General features: G+C 41.7%; 1 protein-coding gene across 1 annotated transcript in view; it reads left to right on the top strand.

The window, feature by feature from the left end:
- The window catches only part of mtss1lb (MTSS I-BAR domain containing 2b), a 77,809-nt gene that overhangs the window by 32,204 nt on the left and 20,445 nt on the right, over positions 1 to 25,160 (top strand). Inside the window, exons 4-8 of the mRNA XM_076110100.1 lie at positions 18,340 to 18,424; positions 19,227 to 19,318; positions 20,443 to 20,517; positions 21,628 to 21,636; positions 24,510 to 24,667. Of these exons, the coding sequence (XP_075966215.1) occupies positions 18,340 to 18,424; positions 19,227 to 19,318; positions 20,443 to 20,517; positions 21,628 to 21,636; positions 24,510 to 24,667 (419 nt within the window). The remainder of the gene's footprint in view (positions 1 to 18,339; positions 18,425 to 19,226; positions 19,319 to 20,442; positions 20,518 to 21,627; positions 21,637 to 24,509; positions 24,668 to 25,160) is intronic.

Here is a 25,160-nt window from a genome sequence, read left to right as displayed (position 1 = left end):
TTACCCACAATGCTATATTTAGTCCACTGCAGTGTGTGACTCAGCACAGCCGAGCCTCTGGTCTGACAGCGCAGCTCTCGCTGGTTATAACGCCACATTAGATGTGCAGTTATATGCATATTTAATTTGTTTTTTATTCTCAGAGAGACTGAGGCCGCAAAAGCAGCGTCACAACAATACTAATTGGCGGAAGCCACATGATTGATGCTGACATCCAAAGTACAGAAACGCATTCGGAAAAAAGGAGTACAATGCATTGCGGTTGCTGTTAATCAGAGGCATTCAGTGGTTCGTATCCACGTGTTAATTTAAATCGTATTGGTTTGTCAGACACCGAGGGACGTATTAGCGTGAGATTAAACAGTCATTATAATTACAATGAAGGTTAATATCCATTCATAAGTGTATGTGTGTGCGTGTATAATCCTCTTTCTGCTTCCCCGACACACCCAGACACATCTCTTGCCCTAAAGCAGCTCGTATGATGCGTCCATGCAGATGGCACGCCTACATGTTCCACCATGTTAACGCGTGAGTGCTGTTAAAGACCGTGGGAGAATGCGCGCTCACTTTGTACTCCGGAGCTTATGTGAAGCTGTAGGTATGCAGGGAGCATGTGTGGTATGCAGGGAGCATGTGTGGTATGCAGGGAGCATGTGTGGTATGCAGGGAGCATGTGTGCTCTGCGCGGCCGCGTGTAAAGTGTGACGTGACGTATGGACGAGCAGTGAATTCCAAACGCCTTTCTCCACGCGGGGGGCGGGATCATGTATGCTAGTCATGTTTCCAAGCCTCTGTATGTGCTCTACACGCAAACCAGCGTGTAAGGAAGCCGTGACGGGCAGTCACCCTCAGGGCCTCGTGTTACATGTGTGTGTCATGTGTGTCTGGGAGAGAGTTTCTTTCTTAGTTGCTTTTCTCTTAGAGTGCGTGTCAAGGAATACCAGTCAACTTGACTGAAGCTAAGCCATTCCATCATGGCTGTCAAACAAAGACAAATAAGTCTTGTTGGAACAGTCCTGTGTTCAAAGCATAGACTGTAAGAAGTGGACGTAGTCATCCATTGGTTTGTGGATGGCCGTTTTGAAGCCTTGAGTTCGCCGTCGCCATCGTGTTGTTTTTTGCAACCAAGGAACGGAAGTGACCATATTTGGAATGCGAAGGAGTGACGTAGTGATGCCGGATCTTGTAGGGGTAGCGACCTGTCAATCACAGTAAGCCCGCCCTAAAGCATACTCTGCTTTATGGTCTATTTGACTCTAAATGGACCATAATCTACTAAATGAACATCATGCTGTATTGAAGAAGACTTGAAACCAGAGATTGAGACCATAAACTCATGTTTACAATGTTTACTGAGGTAATAAATCAAGAGAGAAGTAGAGTCATTTTCTCATAGACTTCTATACAATCAGACTTCTTTTTGCAACCGGAGGAGTCGCCCCCTGCTGGCTCGCAAGTAGCATGTTTTATAGTTCCAGCTGGCTCAGGCAACATATTTCATGTACGGATACACTATGAGATTGGTATCAATCTCTTATAAATCTTTGTCAAAAACTTAAAATTCCAATATCAATATTCCTTTAATAGACTTTCTTTTAAGATATGTGTTGCATAGAGGGAGTTCGTCTAGATACACATACAGTAATAGTCCTTGTTTCGAGACCGTTTGTTGAGATTCCCCATGGTAAAACTGCACAGATTCACTGCACTGCACTTTTCATTTTTGTTACTTTAATAAAAAAAACAAGACTCTGCACCCGATTGCATGACTCATTTGACAGATATTTCAGTGTATGGATAAGCACACCTGAGGGATAACCCTTGTTTGTTTGTGCATGAATGTTAAATCCTTATTGAACTGTTGCAAACTGTGCAAAGTGAGGAAATTGCTCGGCGGCTATACAATATTGTTCAGCTGACCACCTCAGTGGGATGCTGGAGTTTGCACGCACACACACACATCAACAGAGCGACAGAAATATGTTACGCCGATAAGCTTTCACTTGCGAGAGCAGCGGGAGAGAGAGCTCTTTAAGATCATGTGTCACGTCTCGAGAGCTTAGGAAGTCCAGACAGCGCAGAAAATCAGCCTCTCAACAGCTGAGAGAAGCACCGCCGCCTACACGTTCAAGCGGCGGCTTTGTTTACTGCTCAGCGTTCTTACCAGATTACAATTAACAGATCAAATGTCTGGACGTTGCCCCGGTGCTATAATTACCGAATAAAATGATGTACCGATGTAAGACCAATACAAGACATCCAACTGAAATTAAAATTTCAACATTCATATAAACGAGAGTAAAGGCGTCATATCGATGTCGGGCTGCTGAGGTGCACAAATGTATTTTTAATTGATTTTCCTTTCCATTGATTCTGGTTCAGTTTCGGGTTGCAGGATCAGAGTAAGGGGAAGGTGAAACAGTAATGTGCTGTGTGATGATGGTGTGATATTGCTTTCCCATGGTTGTCCATTAGTGAGGTCATCAACCATGGAGCTGGTAGCAAATCAGTTTCTTGCTCAAGAACACTTCAACAACAGTCTTCCTTTAAATTTAACAATTTAATCAGACTAGTCTAAAATATAAGTGATTATAACTGAACAATTAAATGTAACAGTTGTAACAGTAGCTAAAGCATTATATTTAGAGGTGACGGGTCATTCGAGGCACACATTTTATGTGACATCAATCAATTAGTGAATCGAGTTTTATTTATAAAGCAAACAAATCCTTATGCTTCAAAAATGATTGCATGATAAAAATAAGGCAAAAATGGAGAGAAGATGAAGAAACTATTGCCAAATTAAGTTAAGAAAAATAAATGAATTAATAAAATACAACACTGATTAAATTGATCATAGTAAAAATGATTAAGAAAAGCAAAATAAAATAAGGAATAAATTATGTATAAATACTAAAACGGTTGCATGAAAAACACATTAGACACTGAATGAAACCAGACTTAATGATAAGCAATTAATGATAAAGCCATAAAATCAATCATACATTTTTTTTTTTTTAATATCAATATCTTCAGCTACTCTCGGATCCTCTGGGACTGATTGATTATTGCCTCTTTGCAATTAGTTAGGCTTTTTTTCCCCAGTTGTCTTCATTTGCATGTAATATTACGTTCATTATGAACAATTCAGATTATCTTCTACGCATTGACCACCAGCCGTGGGATACTGTTATAAACCAAACCCCTGGTAAGAAATACCTGAACGTGGACAAACAGCTAACTCTTAGCATGCCATTGTGTGCTATTCTGCTGGAATGGGATCTGGTCAAGAAGCTCTCAGAAACTCAAGCTTCTGAGAAGGAAACCAAACATGAAAGCAGCAGGACAACGCGGTACAATTAGGCAATTGAGACTGAGAGTGCATCTTAAGAGGGAACTGCGCTTTATGATGGGCAAATTATCCAAAGGCATGATGTCACTCTGGAAGACCAAAGTGCCAAACCTCCAAGCTAGTCTTTCATTCACACAGAAGCCTATGATTTGTGCTCATGGTTGGGGGGAGGCTGCGACAGGTAAGATCCGGCCCAACATGTTTATACAGCACTCGTAGAGGCCTATCTATCAACCTGCCTTGTACTTTACAACCCACATTTCTGTCCTTACTGGAGAGCAGTGACGGGGAGACAGATCCAGGGGAAAGCCTTTTAAGTCCTTCTACATTTCTTTCTCTTTGTACATTTTTCCGCAGTTCTTTGAGTAATGTCAGTGCTGGTTTCACTTTCTGCGTTGCTATTTTTAGCTCCCCTTTTGAGTAAATATGCCCTTGTCTGGAGGCCTATAGTTCAGCCCTGCCTTGGTCTCTGGGGGAAAGAGTGTGTATATTATGTTCAGTTTGTGTATTCATGTGTATGTGTGTGTGTGTGTGTGTGTGTGTGAGAGATTTTAAGCCCATGTAATCAAATCCAGAGAGTTTGCATGCTTTCCCAGGCCCAGCTGACTCCACTCTAAAACATTACACTAGCACAACTCTCTGTTCTACAGCATCCTGCGTGTTAATGGGTCCAAGTGTCCGTGCGTACATCTATGCATGTGCATGTGCATGTGTGTGTCCGGTGGGTAGGGATGGCAGTGGCCTTCCTCTATGTGGTTGGAGCAAATTCTATGATGTTTGCCAACTGGTCTCTGCACTCCGGGTCTCATCGGTGCTTTAGTGCGGTTGCACGTCAGATTTTCATGGTCTCAGGGTGTGATGGACCTGTATTTTGGATGCCCCCATCAAAGAGTGATGGAAATTGTATTCATTCAAAAGAAGAAACATGTTTTTTTTTATGACATACGTCTCTTTATCAGCTATGATTTTATTTGTGGCTGACATCAGTGCTTTATTTATGATGTAAAGAACAGTGCACAGTGCATCACACAGTAACCGGATGTGAGTTAAGATGTGTGTGAGGAACAAGAGCACGGAGTACACAGAACACTCCTATTATGCTCTTTTATGGCTCATACACTTTCAAGTCGGTGCTTTGAGCTGTCAAGTTGTTTGCATGCTTATTCCCATGTGAGAGGAAAGCAACACATCTCTGTGTGAGTAGAAAACTGTAGACAGAGAGCTGGCAGAGTTTAACATGCTGTTTTCCCTAAAACAACAATGCACATACTCCCATACAGCCAGGTGTCTTTAATGGTATTGAGCTGAAGCTTCCGACTCTGACCCGTGACCTCTTTCTGTCTAACACAGATGCTCATTAACTTCTCTGATCAAGGTTACTTCTGTGTAACATACAGTTGTTTCCATCATCCTGCGTCTCTATCTTCTTCTTCTTCTTCTTCCAAGAACAGTTGTTGATATTGATGAAATCATCTCCCAGTAATATATATTATTCTTTTTTTTTATTGCAAAAATCAATATATGTTATACAGGACATCTGGATAATAAATCAAGGAACTGTTTATGGCACAAAACAAACAGATTGGATTGTCCGTTTTAACTTGTCTGAAAAATGACCAGTTCAGTAAACACGTCTCTGACACATTGACAATGTAACGTTACAACATAAAGGCACAAAGCAAATGTACAATTTATTGTTGGACAAATACATTGGATCACACTACACACAGTTGTTCACATCATTTTGCTCACCTCCTGTGATGTCTAGAACTGGTTGATGCCAATTTGACTTTCCATGAGAGACTGATTATTTTCTGTGGTTTGAATTAATAGCAGTATAGTTAGTATAGTTTGAATTGTCTAGCCACTAGTATGTTGGAGCTCTCACAGGCCAAGTCCAACCCATAGGACCACATAGGCTGTTTGTGCCCCCCCATCTAATAGCACACACAGGAGTGTTTCCTAAATAAAGCCCTAGGTGGAGGAGACACATCAACACATACCTAAATGTACCAGTCGCAGTTTTAAACATCATTTCTTGGGTTAAAATAAGTTCTTTTGTTACGTAGCTTAAGTTACATACATAAGTTTACGAAACTCATAAATGTAAAAAAGTATGTGATGTAAGTTCAAAACACTGGGGGCTTATTTTAGGTCAGTACTAGGATTAATTAACAATTTCCTCTGACGTGACTTCTAATAGCACTTAAAGGCCATCAGGCTTAATCAGTAGTGATTAGAGATTGGGCTTTTCCTGCTGGATGTTATAAACTAATGGATCTGCGTCATCCAATTCTTCTCCTGTTCTCATCAGTGACACATCTACCACCACTTGTATAAAGTGTTGAAGGCCAAAATCAGATGAAGATGAGAGCAATGTCTTGTTATTTCAACATTTCATATTCCACAATTAACATAACATAGAATTGTAGCTTGTGCTCCCAGGACTACATCTATCAGGTGGTTATGTTTTTAAAAAGTGAGTCTATATTGAACTTGCAGTACAAGACTGCCTTTTCTTTATCCTTAACAATAGTAGACACACACCTTTAGTTGTGGCCGGCTCAGCACGAGTGTTTCTGTCAGTCCAGACAACAGACGGACATCGCCAAGAGGGGAATGTGAACGTCCAAATCTGTTTTTCAATAAGTCAGTGGGTTATGTCATGAATCTTGTGCAACTTCTGTCTATTTTGTGACTAAACACTCAGTGTACTTAATTATTTCATGCCATAAATGGAAAAAGTTTGGACAGAAGAAGAGATTCTTTGGAGTTTCAGTCATGGCCACACCACCTCATAATGATTTATTAATGCCGTGCACTCTTAGAGGAGACTGGAGACTGTACTGACTGGCCGTGAGCATCAACCAGACTGGACCAGAACAGCGATCGTTCAGGTTGATGGCAGCGTGATGGGTTCGCTGAGGACAGTGTCCTGTAAGCAGATGTAGACGAGATAAATGCTACTTTCTTTTCTCAAAATTGTTAAATGGTTTCTGTGCTAACGGACGAGGAGAGGATTTTACAGAAGCGTTAAGTCACGCGGGTCACTAGTCACTCGGTAGTGGCGGTAGTCAAGTTAAGCCAAATTTACACTACACAACTTGTTGTCTTGAAGTCATTGATGTTTTCACACTACATGACCGACCGGCAGCGGCGACAGGGGGGTCACCCGCTGAGGTGTCCTATGTTTTGTCACAAAAAAAGCACATGGGTTTTTGGACGGCGAGTGGAAAACTAAGTGGTTTTGTTGCCTAAAACTAACTTCCTGTTGAATGGACTTGGTGAATTGACTTACATTTATATAGAGCCTGTCTAGTCGTCCCACCACTCAGGGCCCTGTACACTACATGTCAGCTGCACACCAGGATCTAATCTAAATTCTCGTTCACATACACTCACACACCGATGGCACAGACTTCAGGGGCACTTTGGGTTTCAGTATCTTGTCCAAGGACACTTCGACTGGAGGTGTCGGGGATCGATCCGCCAATCTTCTGATCAGAGGACATCTACCTCTGAGCCACAGCCTGTTAAGACAGAAGGTTAATTAGAAAAGACAATAGGCATGTAATGAGTGGAACCTGACACATGCCATAGTTTTAAGCTTAGGGCCACTGACAAATCGTATTTGACAAGTTGGGAGTGAGAATGTGTTGCCTTTTTAGCCTTGAGAGCGCGTGTCAGCTCAGCGGTCATTGGCACTCTTATCCTCCTGTCACCATGGCAACAGCAGTTGGGGTGGAGAGATGTGTTTTGACAGGAAGTGACCTCGCCATGACCATCTGATGTCACAGGTGCAGGGAGGGGGTCGGAAGTCAAAATTGGCATGTTGTGGTGTGTGTGTGTGTGTGTGTGTGTGTGTGTGTGTGTGTGTGTGTGTGTGTGTGAATATCAATTTCTGTCCACTGGAGGAATGTCTGTCTGACAGGACAACTTGTCGTTCCAGTCCTGCTAAAGCTTGAATATTTTAGCTGGATTTTGGTTAAAAAAATGCCCAGTTTGAGTTTGAACAAAGGCATTTGGAGGTCAAACCAGGTTACATAAGCTGTTAAGTCAAGCTGGGCACTTAAGCCTTCAGGCTATTCTCATAGCTATTCCTATGGAAAGGTAATGCTCTAAAGTAATGCACTTTAATTCATATCACTCATAATCAATTTGTATGTGATCCACGTGATTGTGAGCAAGGACAGGTGATGCAGTGTAAAAAACGTCAAACTCCACTTAGGGAGGAGGTTGCGCGGGATGGGTGGTTCTAAAAACACCAGATTCACCCAGCAGACCATTGTTCATGTCCCGTGTGAAACCAGAAGTCAACGTTGACTTATTTGTCATGTAACTTCTGTACTTAAGTAACGCCTCTTTGTTGTTTTAACCCAAACCGAGATCTTTTCCTAAACCCAACCAAGTAGTTTTGTTGCCTGAACACCACAGGCTCCACAGGATTTGTAGGAAAACGCAAGAAAAAGTTTCGAACTGTTGAAATCTTTTTTTTCTACAATTACAACCAAATGGATACAAAGTGGCTTAAAGGTGCAGTGTAAAGGATGTGGCACCATCTAGCAGTGAGGTTGCAGATTGTAACCACCCATGTGGCAAATGGCCCTATCTCGAGCCAGTTGGTTTGTCCATTCTGGGCTACTGTAGATAAACTCTATGAAAAAGACCCAATCTGTATGTAGATACAAACCACTGATTCTAAGGAAACAAAAACACAAATATTCTTATTTCCAGGTGATTATACACTTAAGAAAGGTATATATTATTACATCCGTTTCTGCCAATAGATCCCATTATCGCTACACACTGTTCCTTTAAAAATAAAACAGTAGCATTGTTTTGCATACTGTCACATGATTGATCAATGGACTGTGTATATGAAAAGCACAAACAACCTCAAACACCAACCTTACAAAATCATATATAGCCAAAAACACCAGGTTAATGAAGCAAAGGGAACTGCAGAGGACTGTTTTGCTATATGATAACATGGCCACAATACACAGTACAGGGTTTAGGTCTACTCGGACATTGTCTCACAGTCCATTAATCGTGTTACTTGCTACTAGTTGCTCAGCAGAGGGAACACCTCACTTGAATCTCTACCATTCGCTTCGAGCACACCGTGGCCTCATTACTCGTGAAAACCTTTACTCCTCCTGCTTCTGATCCAAGTAGAAGGCAGACAGGTAAACAGACTCGCCATGAGCTCATCTAAAATTGATGCACTGGCTGTAACGACACACAAGTCGACAGCTATAGTCTTGCTGCGATGTGTTGCAACGGGGTTCATGCTGACTGTGCAAACCAGACATGACTTTTCTGAGACATTCTGATTGGATAAAGCTGCTTATATTACCTTACATATCATCACGTCATTCAGTCACAAATATCATTGCTCACAATATTAGTTGCTCACCACATTGCTAAGCTACGATATTGATAAGCAAACCTAATGAGCCCTTACACTGTAACTCCTTTTCTCCTCAGTCAAAACCCTTCAGAACCACGGCCTCTTGTGGCTTATTGCTAAAGTATCGTGTTTCATGCTGTAATGCATTCCTCCAGCATGCGGTATTTGAGGTTGGCAGCACAGGATTTACCCTGGAATACACTTCAGTGTGCGTAGATATATCAGGGACCGGTGGCTTATTTTGGCCACGGTGACGACTGGCTGCCTCGTTGTCTGGGAAGCACAATCTCTGACTTGGTTTTCATAGTGAGAGGAGAATGTAGGCCTCATGAATTATTCTGCTTTATCTGGCGCTGCTACTACTGCAGTCTCGCTGCTGCCTCTGCCCCCCCCCCCCCCCCCCCCCCTTTAATCTGTCCCCTCATCACCTCCATCTTTGCCCCTCTTTGTCTTCCCTTTTGGTTTCTAACTCCCTCCCGTCCTCTTCTTGTTGCTGTGTCACCGCAGAGATGCTGCTGTCACCGGGAATGGATGGGCTGTTGCCGCAGACGTCTGTAACCTTAGCAACCGCAGCCTCACCTGCTCCGGCATTAACCCTCCCTTCTTGTTATGCCGCTCAAGGCGCAAGAGCACCGTCATCTCCGACTCCATGTTCCTCTTACCCCTCATATCACCTACTACATAACACCTACTACATCCTTTTCCTCGTTCTCTTTCCAATATTGTCCTCTTGCTTGCATTCCTTCCTTTCTCTTACATCTACATCTTACATCTACTTTTAAACGCTGCCTTATTTCCAGTGGGTTATGGGGTCTTTCAGTGACCCCTAACCCTTGATCCATGTGTGCCTATGTAACGTACAATGACACTAAATATCAATAAACACCTGCTGATGCAACAATACTACCAGCTGATTTATATCAATTTAGGCAACAACAGCACCTGGATTACACATAAAGGGAAAACTGACCTGTTTTTGTAACACATTTTGTGGCCCTAAGCTTCCAGCTATGATGCTTTAGGTACCCCTCTTACGTCAGCCCTGGATATGTCAAGTAGGGCGTTTCAGTTTCCACTTGTCACATGCATAGCATCTTTTCAAAATAAACTTCCATGTTCACAGGAAGTTAGGTCTGGGCAACAAAAGCACCAAGTCAGGTTTAGGAAAAGAGTGTGGTTTACATTAACTCGACTGACTGTGTTGTTCTAACCTTACAGCAGAGGCTCTCTCAGTTAATGAGAGTAACTAAGAGAGTATCTGTTTTTGGAAGTGGACTATACTTGTGCAGACTTAAACATTGAACATTTGGAGGAGCTGCTGCTAATTAAGGTTGCAAAGTTTGGGCTTTTAGCTGACTTCTTCTCACAGCCGGGGACCTACTGGGACTGAGTTCTGCCCGGGACTTTGAGATGGAGCGGCCTTTTAATGCGAGTAGTTTTGGGATAATCTCATGATGCTGACACCTGCCTCCTCAGTTTGTAAAAGCATGTCACCACTGCACTGAATTAAAACAAGACAAGGACAAAACCGGACAAGCCTAGTGAGCTGGAATACTGCACAGTTCGTCTCATTCACGATGAAAATTACTGAGCCAATCAGATTTCAACAAAAACGAGGATCAGTCCAAATTGGGAGGGGCTGCTCGTATCCCCCAATACTAAAAGTATTACATTGGCCCAGTCTGATAGCCAGTGTTCCACTCGGTGCTGTCTTTGGCTGTTAAGGCCAGGCTGGCTCAGGCTGGCCCATGCTACAGCCGAGGACCATACTGTGACTACTGAAAACATAAATTGGAAAATAAAAACTGACCAGCAGCCGATTAGGCCTGGAATGGATCGGCCTTTCGTTCTTCCCGAACTCGCTGATGGCCAGTCTGCCTCTTCACACAGCTTGTGTTTGTTCTGTCTAGGTAGGAGGTATCCATTCCAGGCCCAGACCAACAAATCAGCCAGGCTGACACATTGGAAGATACTAGCTTACTGCAGATACAGCAGAGAGCGCTGATAAGTTGATCTTTCAAATGTAAATTGTTGCAGTTGTCCCATTTTGTAAAGAAAAAAAACAAAACAATCCACAGTAGGGGACCCATATCACGATTGTTAGTGTTAGCAGTTTGTGTAATATATATTATCTGATAGTGTAATATTGTACGAAACATGTCACAGTAATGACATCCATTTCCAAACACAACTCACAGCTCATCTTTTTTTGTTGGTTGACCGTGCAAATTCACAATTTAATGTAAACAAAGGTGATCCAAGGATTGTGCCAAAACCGTGGACGCATTTTTGGCTTTGCCAGTTGTACCGACTTCAACTTAAGTAAAGGCAGAGTGATTATTTACAGATTGGTTTGGCGTGACCGTTACTTCAGGTGTAGCAGCTCATAATGCAGATTTCCAAACAGTAGACTGTATTTCTGCCATTTATGTAAAATTCCCACACATTGTCCCCTTCTGTCTTGAGGTAATATATACAAAAAGTTACAGTTTGATTAATGAGGAGAGCATGTGTGTGTGTGTGTGTGTTTGTGTGTGTCTTCCTGGGCGTCCCCTTGTGTGTCCATCTCATTATGAGCTGTCCCAGTATATTTAACACAGAAAACATGACTTGTTTTTACTTTGTCCCCATTACCTGGTCTACACTACACACACAAAAAATGCACACACATGCTGGATAGATTTGGCAAATGGGCGTTTAGTCAACATCGCTACCATTCACTTGCATGTTTGCTTGCATTGCGCAGCAAATGGAGAGACAGAGGCAGACGAATCCCTCTGCAAGATCATAGATAACAGTTGCCATGGAGATGCACTGGTGGGAAGGCCACAGATGCCCCCAGGCAGAGAGAGAGAGAGAGAGAGAGAGAGAGAGAGAGAGAGAGAGAGAGAGAGAGAGCGAGCATGTTATCATTAGCAGAGCAGACAGTTTAAAGAGGCTCATTGATATTCTCTGGGAAAGCATCAGCACATATGTGTGTTTGTAATCCTAACTGTTATTATACAGTAAAGTACCTGTAATCACTCCAGAATATGAACAAGATGAGGTGTGGCTGGTGGCAAAATGCGTTGTCAATTATGTTTGTTTTTGATGAATCACAAATACACTTCTAATCAATATCCACTGAGGGACAAAACGTCAACATTCACTTATTTTAACAATAAGCAAAATGTTTAAAGTCACGCCGAAGTCTTAACGCTACGGCAAACCCTCGACGTTACGTAATTAGTTACACAACAAGCAATTTTCAGCCCAACCATCTTTTGCTCAACAGAAACAAGTAGTTTTCTTGAGTTTTTGTTTTGAATTCATTCACAATGTTAACCAGGTGTTTAAACTGCAACCGTACTCCAACAAAAAATACTTTTCCCTCCAAAGATAATTGAGATTACAGTTTAGTTACATGGGAATGTAATTGTTAAGAGACAAGGTTGCAAAATACTGATATTATAAATGCTTCTTGCATTACTATATCCTATTTTGTTTCGTGATCCACAGTTGAATGGCTGCTGGCTGCGTGACACATGTCATTGTACATGTACTGAAAAAACAAATGGTGGCAATCTTGATAATTTAGTTATGTAATAATTTCCAGAATATGTGTGTGTGCTGATTCATCTGTTCCTGTCCCCACTCTCTGTGCTCTACGGCCTCATCCGGTTTCCACAGTGAGGTTGCTGTGTGTGTGTGTGTGTGTGTGTGTGTGTGTCTCTCTCTCTCTCTTGTAGCGAAGTCCAGACATTCATTTCCGTAGCAACAGACAATTTGAACTTAGCAACAAACGTTCTGATTCTCACCTTAGCAACAGACCAAGATCCGCGCTGTCATGGAAACCGAAACAAACCTGTCAGTTAAGTCAGTTGCTAGGTGACGAGGAAGAATAGTTACATCGCCATTCACTGGACAGACTGACACTGTTCCTCTTTTAAACATGACAAGACATTATCAAATCTGTTCATGGTTTTAACCAACACGTGGTTTTATATATTCAGTGGAATACACATTACTCTGCATACACACATATCATTTAAAAATGTCATTGTTATCAAAGTCATTGTTAGCACTCTAATGGTAGTATTTAGTACTCATATTGGTACTCGGTATCAGCAAGTATGCAAATATAAGTACATGTACTTGTACTTGGTCTGAAAAAAAGTGTTATCCGTGCATTCCTACCCAAAATGAATCAGGAATAACTCAACCATTATATGCATATTTCTGGTCTCCTTTGAAAGTTATGAAGATAATGAATATGAAACCATTATCATTCCAGAGTAAATGAAGATACAATAAAGTAAAGAAATGTGATTTTTATCAAGTATATAATACAAATCTCAAAGGTAATATCACCATTATAAACAAGCTGCCATGGGTAGTGATGGAACTGCATGTCTTCAACTCTTTACTACGGCTATGACGCTCAAGTTGATGTAAATACACTAAAATACACCATTTATGGTACAATTTATACTACTGCTATCATGTTCACTGTTTACGAAGCGTTTTACTTCAAATCACTCTTTATTTCCATAAAGCCATGTTATAAATGACACAAACCTCCCAAAAACATTGAAATAGTAATAAACACAATGCTTATAGATCAGTCTTCATTTAGGACTGAAGAGCTCCATTCTATATGAAAGGAGATACATGGAGAATACATGTCTCTGGTTTAACTAGTGTAATTATATTTTCAATACTACAAATGTAGCTCAGGAGTTGATGAACAAAGCAGCAGAGCTAGAGGTGCTTATTACCATATTATAAGGTCAGGAACATATAATGCTGAAGCTCTTTGTAAACCACTGATACAGATTGTTTATATGCATTATCCAACAAACATCATAGTTTACCGTTCAAATCTAGAGAGAGAGCAAGCCATGGGCTTAAAGAGCCTCTAATTATTGATTGTGTGTACCTTCTATTCTGTGCCATGAACGCACCAAGAAATATTTTATCAGCAGAACTGTGTGAAAAATAAAAGCAGAACAGGTGGGAAATGGACGGAACGTAGTAAGAAGTAATGTGCTGCTGATGTTACGTGCTGTTAACAAAGCAAATAATTTATCTATTTAGAATATTCTAAACACCGGGACAAACTGACAACATATTGTAGAATTTAGAAGAAGGCATAAATACTTACAAAATATCAGGGTTTCACAAAGTTTATTTAGTTTCCCCACTCAGCACCCCACAAAACTTGTTTGTGTGTTGTTGTTTGTTCAAATGAATGCACAGAAATGGCTGCTGTATTATAATATAGATTTTTATATTCATATATTTCATAAACTTGGTTTGACCAAAGTTGATGCTTATTCAGGTTCACTGCATATTGTACAACTGATTCATTACAACATTTTTCATGATGGATCATGTAGAAAATGATACAAAATCGTAAATTATTCTACATCTGTGAAACTACAGTACAATGGTAGTATTCAGGGCGTGTCCCTCTCACAAACATGTACATATATTTTCACAGCCAGGAAGCAGATCAAAAGCAGGAAAGGGACAGCGAGTCAGGGGGAGAGGAAGGAGAAAGAGTCAAGTCCTATTTCCCAGGAGGGAGTCCCGCCTTCTCTCTGCAGGGTGGACAGACAAAAGAGGGGCTGGGAGGCTAGGAGATAGTCAATTTATTCAATTAAAACACTGCAATAACCAAAAATACATTTTATGTTGTGAAGGTAAAATAATGTCCCATAGGCTCTGCCCTTTTTTCTTGAACTTGACTTTCACATCAATGTCCCTCCTGAAACACACTGGATGTGAAGCTGCTTTAAAAGAAACGTTTCATGACTCTGCTTGGCTGCATGTTTCTGCTATGACTTTTTGTGGGAGATTTACCCAATATAATATGCTGTATATTATATCAGAAAGGCAACATTTGACACTGGATGCATAGGTGGTTGTGGTGTACACTAATACTGGAGGGGAACTGATATGAGGCTGGTGTTATCTGTCTTTTATTAAGGAGCAGTGGGGGAAAAAAGCTATATAGAAAATTTGTTAGCTAACTTTGACCGCCTGCATTTTGGTGTTGGGCAACGAAAACATGCTCTGTAGAGGGAACAGCAGAGTTGGTGATAATTCTTTGTGTATTCCTCAGTATGTGTGATCCATATATAACATCCATCGTTAATATATACAGTATATATTCATAAAGATTTTGTTTTTATAATGCAAAATGTATCGCTTAAAACAGAGCTACTATTACAACAGCATTCAACAACTATGATTGTGGATAGCATCGTTTTTTGAAGAAAAGCAATTTCGGTCGTGAAAGTGTCTTATCCCAGTGTTCAATTTCACATTTTTTTCTGGGCCTTTTTTCTTGCCAAATCATTATTACATCACCTTCCTACAGTTGGTCAACAACCAAACCCCTCTTACATGCAGTGAAACAGCATTCAACCAACATTAAAAACGCAGGTTTACTTGTTTTGGTAATTTTGCAAGAAACAACAAGGCAGACTAAGCATAGTTCAAAACATTGCTTGACCTTTTTTACTTTAAGTTGCACTAGAGAGCAAATCGGCACTGACTCACACACACACACACACACACACACACACACACACACACACACACACACACACACACACGCACACACACACACACACACATACACACGCAGTAGCTGTATTCCAGATGTGAGTAGTGTGTATTGTGTTGTTGATCTCCTACAGAGTCTGAGAGGCATGGTAATAACAGACAAACAGGAAGCGGACCATCAGAAATGTAGAGATCAACACACACACACACACACACACACACACACACACACGCACACACACTTGGCTGTAACTCCAGTCCCATGTTTCTCTCGCCAGCAGTGAGCTCATTAAAATGTGCAAGGCGACCCCTCTCATCTCTCCCTCCATCTCATCCCCTCTCATTTCTTTCCAATATTTCCAAAATATCCCACGCTTCTGTCTTCATCAGTCATGTGACTATTTGCTTCACTCTTTCCCCATAAACCTCTTATTGATCATACTTTCAATGCACAGTTCAAAATGCCGCTTCAGCTGTACAACTGATCGGCATGCATGGTGTCAACTTGAAGCCTGTGTGTGTGTGTGTGTGTGTGTGTGTGTGTGTGTGTGTGTGTGTGTGTGAATGTGTTCGGGGGAGGGAGGCTCTGCTTTAATGAATGGTTGCCGGGTAGAACAGGAGGCGAGAGGGAGGAATTTGTTAATTATGAATGGAGCACTTCTCTCTGGATGTGAACAACACACAGTGCAAGTGTGTGTGTGTGTGTGTGTGTGTGTGTGTGTGTGTGTGTGTGTGTGTGTGTGTGTGAGTGTGAGTGTGAGCGTATAGGTATGTGGTAACATATGTGAGTATGTGCCTCATATGACTGGTGGCTGGTTTGCATCTACAGACTGGCTGGTGGGGAAATGACAATGAGTTACATTAAAGGTGCTCAGGAGCAAGGAATTCTGGGTTGATCAGAACCAGTGCATGACTCATTGTTAAATCACAAAATCTAATGGAGGAGATAATGCAACTTTATACTTAATGTTACTACATAAAGTTGGTTAATCCTGGGGGGGACCCTAAATGTTTGAACCAAACTTATTGACAAACATTCTTTAAGTTGTCAGGATGAAAACATTAATCGGGTGATTAACATTTTCAAATATTACACACACACACACACGCGCACACACACACACACACACACACACACACACTCTCCCTGAATTTTCCTGTGTAAGCCCGTCTAAGCCCTTATGATAAACAGTGTCTCTCGAGGAAATCCCATTTGGCTGCTCTTTAATCTGAATTTTCCAGTGTATACATCTCCGTGGCAGCGGCGATTATGGTATTCACGCGGCACCGTGTCCTATATAAACCATACCTCTGCTGGAAAGTCTCTAGGTGCATAGCATGAGAGTGAAGCTCTAATCCCATGTTTTCCTGTAAGGCTCTCCACCTGCACTGCGGCGGCAGCAGCAGTGAGCACCTTGTTTGGAAGTTATCGGTTCCTGCCATCAGTTAAACTGACTTTAACTCCGGGGGGTCAGCGTTTTCCACATGGACCTACTCTGCCTTAAAATAGCCTGGTGTTTACAGTTACAGGTTAGCCGCTCACGAAACTGGTCCCTGAGCGCTTGGCTCTCGCACAAACACACACTCACCAGACACTGATTTATTTGGACGAAGCGGGGAGTGTGTGTGTGAAGTATCTACGAGAGGCGGATCGGGGTCTTGTGTAAATACTGGCTGAATGTAAAAGGATACAAAAACCTGGGCTCTGTTTGAAGAATACAATGCTTTTTACCAGCATTTACATTACACAGCACACTAATAGCTGCTGTATGTAAATATTGATCACGGCTTCGTGTGGTTTCTGTGGAGCACAAAAGGGCCTTCGGTGCAATGAGTTTGGTAACATCTGTATGTGTGCGCCAGTGGTGGGCCGACAGGGCCTGCAAGGCCTTCTCTGCTGGCCTAAACAGAATCACAAACTTATAGCTATTTTATAATTTAATATTTTTTCTTAAATATACTACATGTATTATAATTTATAAAAATATTTTTCCCATTATCTTATTTTCTCATTGCACAGCTACTGTCTTCCAGTGCAGATTGTTTTAAGTAGAGCTTTTATCCAATCAGATTTCACCTCTGTATCTCTAGGTAAGAACAGAGACCCGAGGCCCTCCAGGTAGACTTTGCAGTTTAAGTGAATGGGGACGATATTGTTGATTGTCATAGTCTTCAACCAATCAGTTCTTTAGTTTGACATGTTGGGCGTATTCTTTGACGTGCCAGAGCTACCGAGCTAGTCTACAAGTACGTCATCATTAACGTGCAGCTCAGCATTAATGTGGGCCGTGATTGGTCAGTGGGCTAGCGTGATTGTTGTGAAGCTGAAGCTAGCTAGAACTTAGTAGTAGTAACAGTTCAAGTTGAAAGATATGTAAGACGTTATGACATTGACATGACATTTTTAGCGTTTTGCTTGGTGCAGCTTTGTTTTTTTAACACTCAATGGCTGAAGGACGAGAAACGGATTTGTGAGTTGGTATTTAACCGTGGGATTAAACTCTTTGTCAACAAAGGAGCATGGAGTTTGTCTTTAAGTGATCAGCATTTGGTAAGTCAACTGCGTTTGTTTTTTTACATCTAATATCTGAATGGCCCTCAAGTATGTAGCAGAATGCGTGTTGCTGCTGTTGTTTTCCCGTTAAGCTAATTTAGCGTAGCCTCCCAGAACACGTGCGGTGCCTCAGCTGTTTTTTTTTTTGTTCCGGGTTCAGAGGTCACAGCCCGTTGTCTCCTACGTGAGTGCAGAAAACATTGTATTTCCCACAATTTAAGCTTCTGCATTTTCCAAATGCACTAATATTATTCAAACGTATTGTTCGGTTCGTAAGCCTCGTACCGAACGGTTTAATACAAATACGTGTGTTCAGCTGCAGGACAGCAGTGAAGGCCCAGGTATAAAATGCACGGCCCGCCACTGGTGTGCATATGTCTGTGTGTGTGTGTGTGTGTGTGTGTGTGTGTGTGTGTGTGTGTGTGTGTGTTTCCTCATATGAACCTGGCTGCTTTGTATCACCAGGGGCAACCAGAGACATCGGCTCGGCTCTGACCAGGATGTGCATGAGGCATCGCAGCATTGAGGCCAAACTCCGCCAGTTCACCAAGTAAGATACATGTCTTCGCTTCCTTTCCTTCTCACCTTTTTTCTGTCCTTTTCTTTCCTTCGTAGACCTTACTCTGTAGCCCATCGGGGGGGGGTTTCGAAATCAAAACCTTGTGGGTGTTTGTGCGCGTGTTTGATGTTATGCTGCGATAAATACTTGGTGAAGTTTTCTTCTCGGCTGCATGGATTCCATTAGAGAACATTACTTTGTCTGTACATGTTGGAGCGACTGTAAATGGATACAACCATTGGCACACAGCACAGACCACTCTGGAAACCTCACAGAGAGTCTGCTTTCAACCACCGTTTGCCTTTTCCTTCATTCTCCACGCTTGTATTATGACTTTTCCATGGCACAAGCTATTACATTGATGGTGATGATAATGATGATCTACGACCACGGTAATGACAGGGGTCCCTTTGAAGGCTGAGTCAATCTGAAAACTAAAAAGCCATTATTGTGTTTGTGTATATGTGCACACGTACCACTGATCCTACATTTGTTTGCAGTTGTATCACATATGCATGCATGTTTCTAAAAGGAGAGGGGCAGTGTTCCAGTTACTAAAATAAGAAAAGTCAAGAGAAGTATGTGTAAGGATCTCATTCCAGAATTTGATTGGGGCTTGGTGGCTGGAACATGGGGGTCCCTACTATTTACGCAAAGTCAGTCTCTCTTCAGCCGCACAATGAAAGTATTTGTCCTAGGATTGAATTTTGAATGAAACAAAGCAGTAGTTGCTGGCGTTGCGTCTAAGCTGTGTATTTATTTGATGTGCCTTCCTCTTAACTCTCTCCCACAGTGCTTTGATGGAGAGTCTGATCACTCCTCTCCAGGACAAGATTGAGGATTGGAAGAAGACAGCCAACCAGCTGGATAAGGATCATGCCAAAGGTACATACGCATAATGATAATTCATGAAAAGCTCTGCATTACTAAGTTCTCGCCCCACATCGTGAAGTAGCCTCAAAAGAAAGTTTACCAACGTTGCGAGCTGCTGTGGCTTATTGATCACTGTGAAGAAAAGCATAATCGGCCAGTAGATCGCTTAACTGTCAATTATTAGGAACAATCGCTTAACTAAACTCTAAAGAACTAGTCGCGTCATACTTCGTGACATGTTCGAACCAAAAAAGCATCGCATGTTGCTACAAGTACCAGTGACACAATGAGAGAAATCCAGTTTGAAGGCCAAGCCTTCCAATACTACAGCATGAGAGAGGGTTTACAAGTTATTGTCTCAACAATCGCCATTACATGTAATCTACAGTAAGTAATCCACCAGGAAGGTGCACTAGCCAAGTATTCAATATACCAATGCAGGATGTGTTCACACTGACCTGTCACAAGCTAGAAATGGCACACCTCTGCCAAGGCCGTTTCCAGAAGAGAAAAATAATGCGTGTATCCGCCTCCGTGATTCAGATCTGCTCAAAAAAAGTAAAGGGTGCTTACTTCGCCCATGCTATGCCCTTCCACCAAGTTTTATGAAAACTGGGGACAGTTGTTTTTCCATAACACTGCAGACAAACCAATCAACAAACCGATAATCTCCACGGCGCAGGCAACAAACCAAGAGCCATAAGCGCGACATGACAGCTAACTCGTTCATCGGACAGTTCACTATCACATGGGCAAACCAAATGAGACTGATGACACCAGATGATAAGATGATAGATGTATTTAACATTTACAGATCACATAAAAACAATGCTTATTTTTGATAGTTTATGACATCTCGTGCTTTTAAATGAAACTTACTGGTTTCAGATCTACTATACCTCACTGACACAAAGATATTGTTCAATGCTGACTGTAACCAATAAGGATCATTGTTCTCCTCCAGTCAGTGTTGAGTCTTTATCAGTGAGCTCTTGGTTTCACAGCTTCTGGTATGCGTTTCCATTCAAGTTAATGTTAGAAATGTGAGATAATGCGAGTTCACACGGAGTGCTTTACATCCCTGTTACTAAAGCACCCCCCCCCCCCCCCCCCCCCCCCGTTCGTCCTGTTTTCAGAGTACAAGAGGTCACGCCACGAGATCAAGAAGAAGTCGTCTGACACCATGAAACTACAGAAGAAGGCTCGTAAAGGTAACAGTCAGCAGTCGAGCTCCGTCACATTTGACGGACAAAAAAAGTCACATCGTAGAGGTCAAATAGTGTTTTTGAAAGGTCACAAAGACGACATCAATTCTACAGGTATCAGTGTTTCTGTGTAGCTCATGTTCATTTTGATCACTGTTGCTAGTAAATAGTAAAATTAACAACTATAGTCCTTTGGCTAAAACTAGATCAAATGTTGATTTATGGTTTGGATCTGATTTGTAATGGCGATCATCTGAAAACAGACTCAAAAACACAGTGTTTTTATTCAGTGCCTACACACACACACACACACACACACACACACACACAGACACACACACACACACACACACACACACACACACACACACACACACACACACACACACACACACACACACACACAGAACATTGAGTCATTCACCGGTCTAGGGCACAATCGTTGGTAGGTTTAGACCGCCATCTTGTGGTGCTGAAGTGTTTTGCAGGTCTCTTTCTCATTTGTCCTGAAACACTTCCCTCAGTGATGCAGCGACCAATAATTAGTGCTGTCTTTCCGGAGCAGCTTCCGCTCAGTTGCCGGGCAGATGGATGCATAAATGCAAGACTGTCTGTAAAGCAAATTTCAAAATGACATTTTTTTTGTAATTCATCTTTTGTTAAAGACAGTTATATGACTGCGACTCTGAGTGTAAATGATGTCCTTAGAATGTTTTTTTGAATGAAATATTAGTAATACATGAAATGTGATACATACATTTAATTAAACAATCAAAATAAAGCATTTTGGTAAAACTGACTGGGAAACAGTACAGGTTCCTTTCCTGGTATGTTTGCCAGTGTCTGGTCGGCCCCGTCTGTGCTGATGCTTGGTGGTGTTATTATTTCTGGATTTGGTTTTTGGTTATTTTGCTCTAACCTGTGTTAACGTGGCTGTCTTGTGATGGCTTCCTTGTACTAACCTTAACAATGAGTTCTGCTATGTCTGCTCTCTCTCCCACCCTTTTTCTCTCTCTGTCCCCCCCTCTATCTCTCTTCTTATTTTGCTTCCTTTTCGCGGCCTCCCCTTCTCCCTCGTCTCTCTCTCCCTGTGGTATTTGCCCCCCCCTGTAATAGAGATCCAGGGTAAGTATCAGCCTATCGATCTGCTCCTGTTCTGCCACATCACCTCCTTTTCTTTTACTGACGTTGTCAACCTTCAAACGCGCATGTGTGTAGTGGAGCTCAACGCAGTTTATCCAGCATGCTACTGAGGGGTTACTACTACATGTGTGATACCCAGTGGTCATGAACAAGTTTCTGTGTATGTTAGGGAATTGTTTTATAATATATGGAATAGTCATGAAAGTCTTCTAATCAAGGCTGGATTAACCTGCCAGGGACCCCTAAAGAAAGTAGGTATTAGTTTGAGGTAAATTGATGAATAGTTTGTGAAATGTACCACATAAGCACATCATAAACCAACTTAACAACATTTGTAAAGCTAGAGTTTATCCCAGCATCAGGTAACAATGCGGGTGTTGTCTTAAGTTCCCTACCATTTTAGTTGAACCCTTAAACACACTGAAACATATTACACCTGTTTAATTCCTTAATTTTAGTCACTGAAACTGTCAAGTCCCCTCTAGGCTAAATAGCTGAAAAGTGTGAGTGTTCTTTTATCAAGAAAACACTGTTTTCTTGTTTAGCCTCTGGGAACCCATCGTCTATTGGTCCGATGACGGATTAGCCTCTGGGGGCAAGGAGCTATATTTCTGGGGTTCCGGCGTAGCGAGCTGATATCCAGGCCGAGACTTCCTTTTTCCGTGCGTTGCCCATTGTTTACAGTCCGATCAGCAATTTGGGATGCGAGACTGAAGTGTGCGACTGGGTTGTTTCACGAGTAGCCAGTTTGCAAGCAAATTTTAAACCAACTAAAAAGTTAAATCATCGTCACTTCTTCGTTTACCTGCGTTGAACCAAACAAAGCCTTCTGCAACGCGATTGGTCAATAATACTCGGACTACAAACAGAAACCAGGACGCTTCCGATGCCAAAATCTGGTTCCGTTGCCTCCAGATTCTACTAGATTAGGTTCAGCCTCATTTTGTGTCACTCATACATAACTATATATTAATGCAGACACAGGGATAAAAGGTTCTTTATGTTACGATTGTAATTCGTGATTACTCGACTAAAAAAACATGTTAAGTACGTGCAAGTTATCAAGTGGTTACAGTAGCCCATGTCTATTCAACATTGAATATGTAAAACGTTTTTGGAATCTGTAAATGATTAAAAAGTTATTAGGGACAAGAAAATAATACTGCGTTCTTAAGGATTTGTTTTCTAATCAATATGATTTTACATTTAAGGGTTGTGATGTGCTTTTAGGGTACATACCGTATTAAAACAACAATGAATTAACCACAAACTAATTGTCATATGTTGAACCTTTTGAACACGCAGCTTTTGGGCCCTGAGCTCCATTTTTTGGTAACAGATATCAAAACGGTGTTGTTTTTATTTATTACCATAGCTACCATGACTTTTTTTTAAAACCACTTGCACCACATCAGTTCCTAAAGAAGGTTCACGCATTGGTTTTGTCTCCAGTGGTGCAGTTTCACCCCCGATAAACGCATGATGTAACTTAACTTCTTCCATGACTCCTGCATGACTTCTGCTATGAGCTTTGTAGTCACACTGCAGGCTCCCGTTCTGCTCTCATGGCCCCATCGCTCTTTCTCCGTTACCGCAGACTGCTCTGCTGACTTCTGTGCATGCTGTAACACTACAAAGACTTATTTCATGTCTTGCTTTCCATCCGTTGCATTTCATATTTTCTTCTATTGACAGTACGATGTGGATTGAGATATTGGTACGCCACACGTGTGCACCCATGTCTCACCTTTAGTCATCAAGCATTAACAGCGAGTGGTGAAGTTTCAGGGCAGAAGCACTTTATTTGTGTTTTGGCTCTGTAATGTCGTTACCTTGTTTTACGTCGGACACGGTGACTTTTCATATGCACATTTAGCCCGAGCATTAGTTGAAGCAGTCATATGGAGTTATAGATATGTAAGTATCCACAAGACTGAACTGTCTTTCTGTTGAATTTAATTGCAACGTCATGTTAAATTTTATATACATACATTTATATATATACACACACACACAGACACAGTCTCCTGGTTCAAAGTGTCACTGTGTTTGTTTGACTCTCTCACCTTGTGTGGTTTTTTTCTTTCAGTCTTTATACATCATCACACTTCCAGAGCCTTTTTTTCTGAGCGTCTAATACTGATTCTGATTGGTTTACATAGGAGTTCTACTTGAAAGCCTAGTGCGTCTCGTACACATGCTAAATAAAGGATGTCGGTATCAGATGCTTGAGAGACGAGACAAAAGCGTTTGTGTTTGACGCCTTGGAAGTGAATAGCCTCCAAACTGTTCTAAACATAATCCAATCTGTTCAGTATTCAGAGCATAAAGGAGAGCGATATTACAGCCAATATTACAACATACTGTTAATAACTTCTGCCTAATAAAGGAAAAGATGTAGGTCATCAAGGCACGGACACAGGGAGTAAGGTGTTAACAGAATGGGATTACTCAGAGTCATGCTTTTTTAGAGTGCAGGACATTGTGTCATCATAGGGGCCGCTGTCTGTCTAATGTCGTTTATAATATATCACATGAAAATATACGTAGAAATGAAAACGAGTACCGAGCCGAAACATCAAACAAAGTGTATCCCTCAGTCTGAATTTCCTAATGTATGCCAGTGGTTTGATGGAGCAGTGCATTATGGGAAGCAGGGGCTGGTGACGAGATATATCCCATCACATCCTGTTAACACACTTTTTCTCTCTTTCACTTACACAATCTGCACCTTCATACTTATTCTTCATACTTATGTACCATCGACTTCTCTCTGACCTGACTTTTTCCACTCTCTTCTATCTCAAATGTGTTTTCTCTCACCCACCACCACCCCCCCCCCCCCCCCAACCCAGGACGAGTGGACCTGCAGCCTCAGCTGGACAGCGCCATGCAGGATGTGACGGACATGTGTCTGCTGATGGAGGAGACGGAGAAGCAAGCGGTGCGCCGGGCCCTTGTGGAGGAGAGGGGTCGCTTCTGCACCGTCATCGGCTTCCTGCAGCCTGTTGTGGTGAGTGGGGCAACTTTCTGAGGGGCAACGTTCTGCACAGTGTTGACCATAGACTTCCGTTGTTGCCGAGCAGCTCCACTGACTACAATTCACATTCAGCGCTTTTTCTTAATTTGACTCGAGGGCTGTTGGTCGTGTGATCGCAAAAAAATCGAAAAGTGACACAATCGCTGCACATGATCTCCACCGGGAGGCGACATACTGAATGGAACTGACGTAGAGGGATGCGACAGCACCAGATTACAATTATTGTGGCCGAAAATGTCACAGTAAATGATTAAGATATTACATTAAGGTTCCGTGAAATAAACTATTAGGGTTAAAAATGACCTCACACCATTTCTGCCTTGGATTTTATTAAACCAAACAAAAGTATAAAGTTGAAGTCCAACACTAATATTATCAGATTTATTAATGACACAAGTCTGTATGTATGGCTGAGCAATATGACTGAAATGAATACCACAATATCAATGAGAATATTTATTTGATA

Source organism: Anarhichas minor, unplaced genomic scaffold, assembly GCF_050575085.1.
Source record: "Anarhichas minor isolate MPS153535 unplaced genomic scaffold, ASM5057508v1 ptg000042l, whole genome shotgun sequence".
In the NCBI taxonomy this organism is placed as follows: Eukaryota; Metazoa; Chordata; class Actinopteri; order Perciformes; family Anarhichadidae; genus Anarhichas; species Anarhichas minor.
Note: the sequence above shows the minus strand (reverse complement) of the source record. Positions and strands in the feature narration are given on the sequence as shown.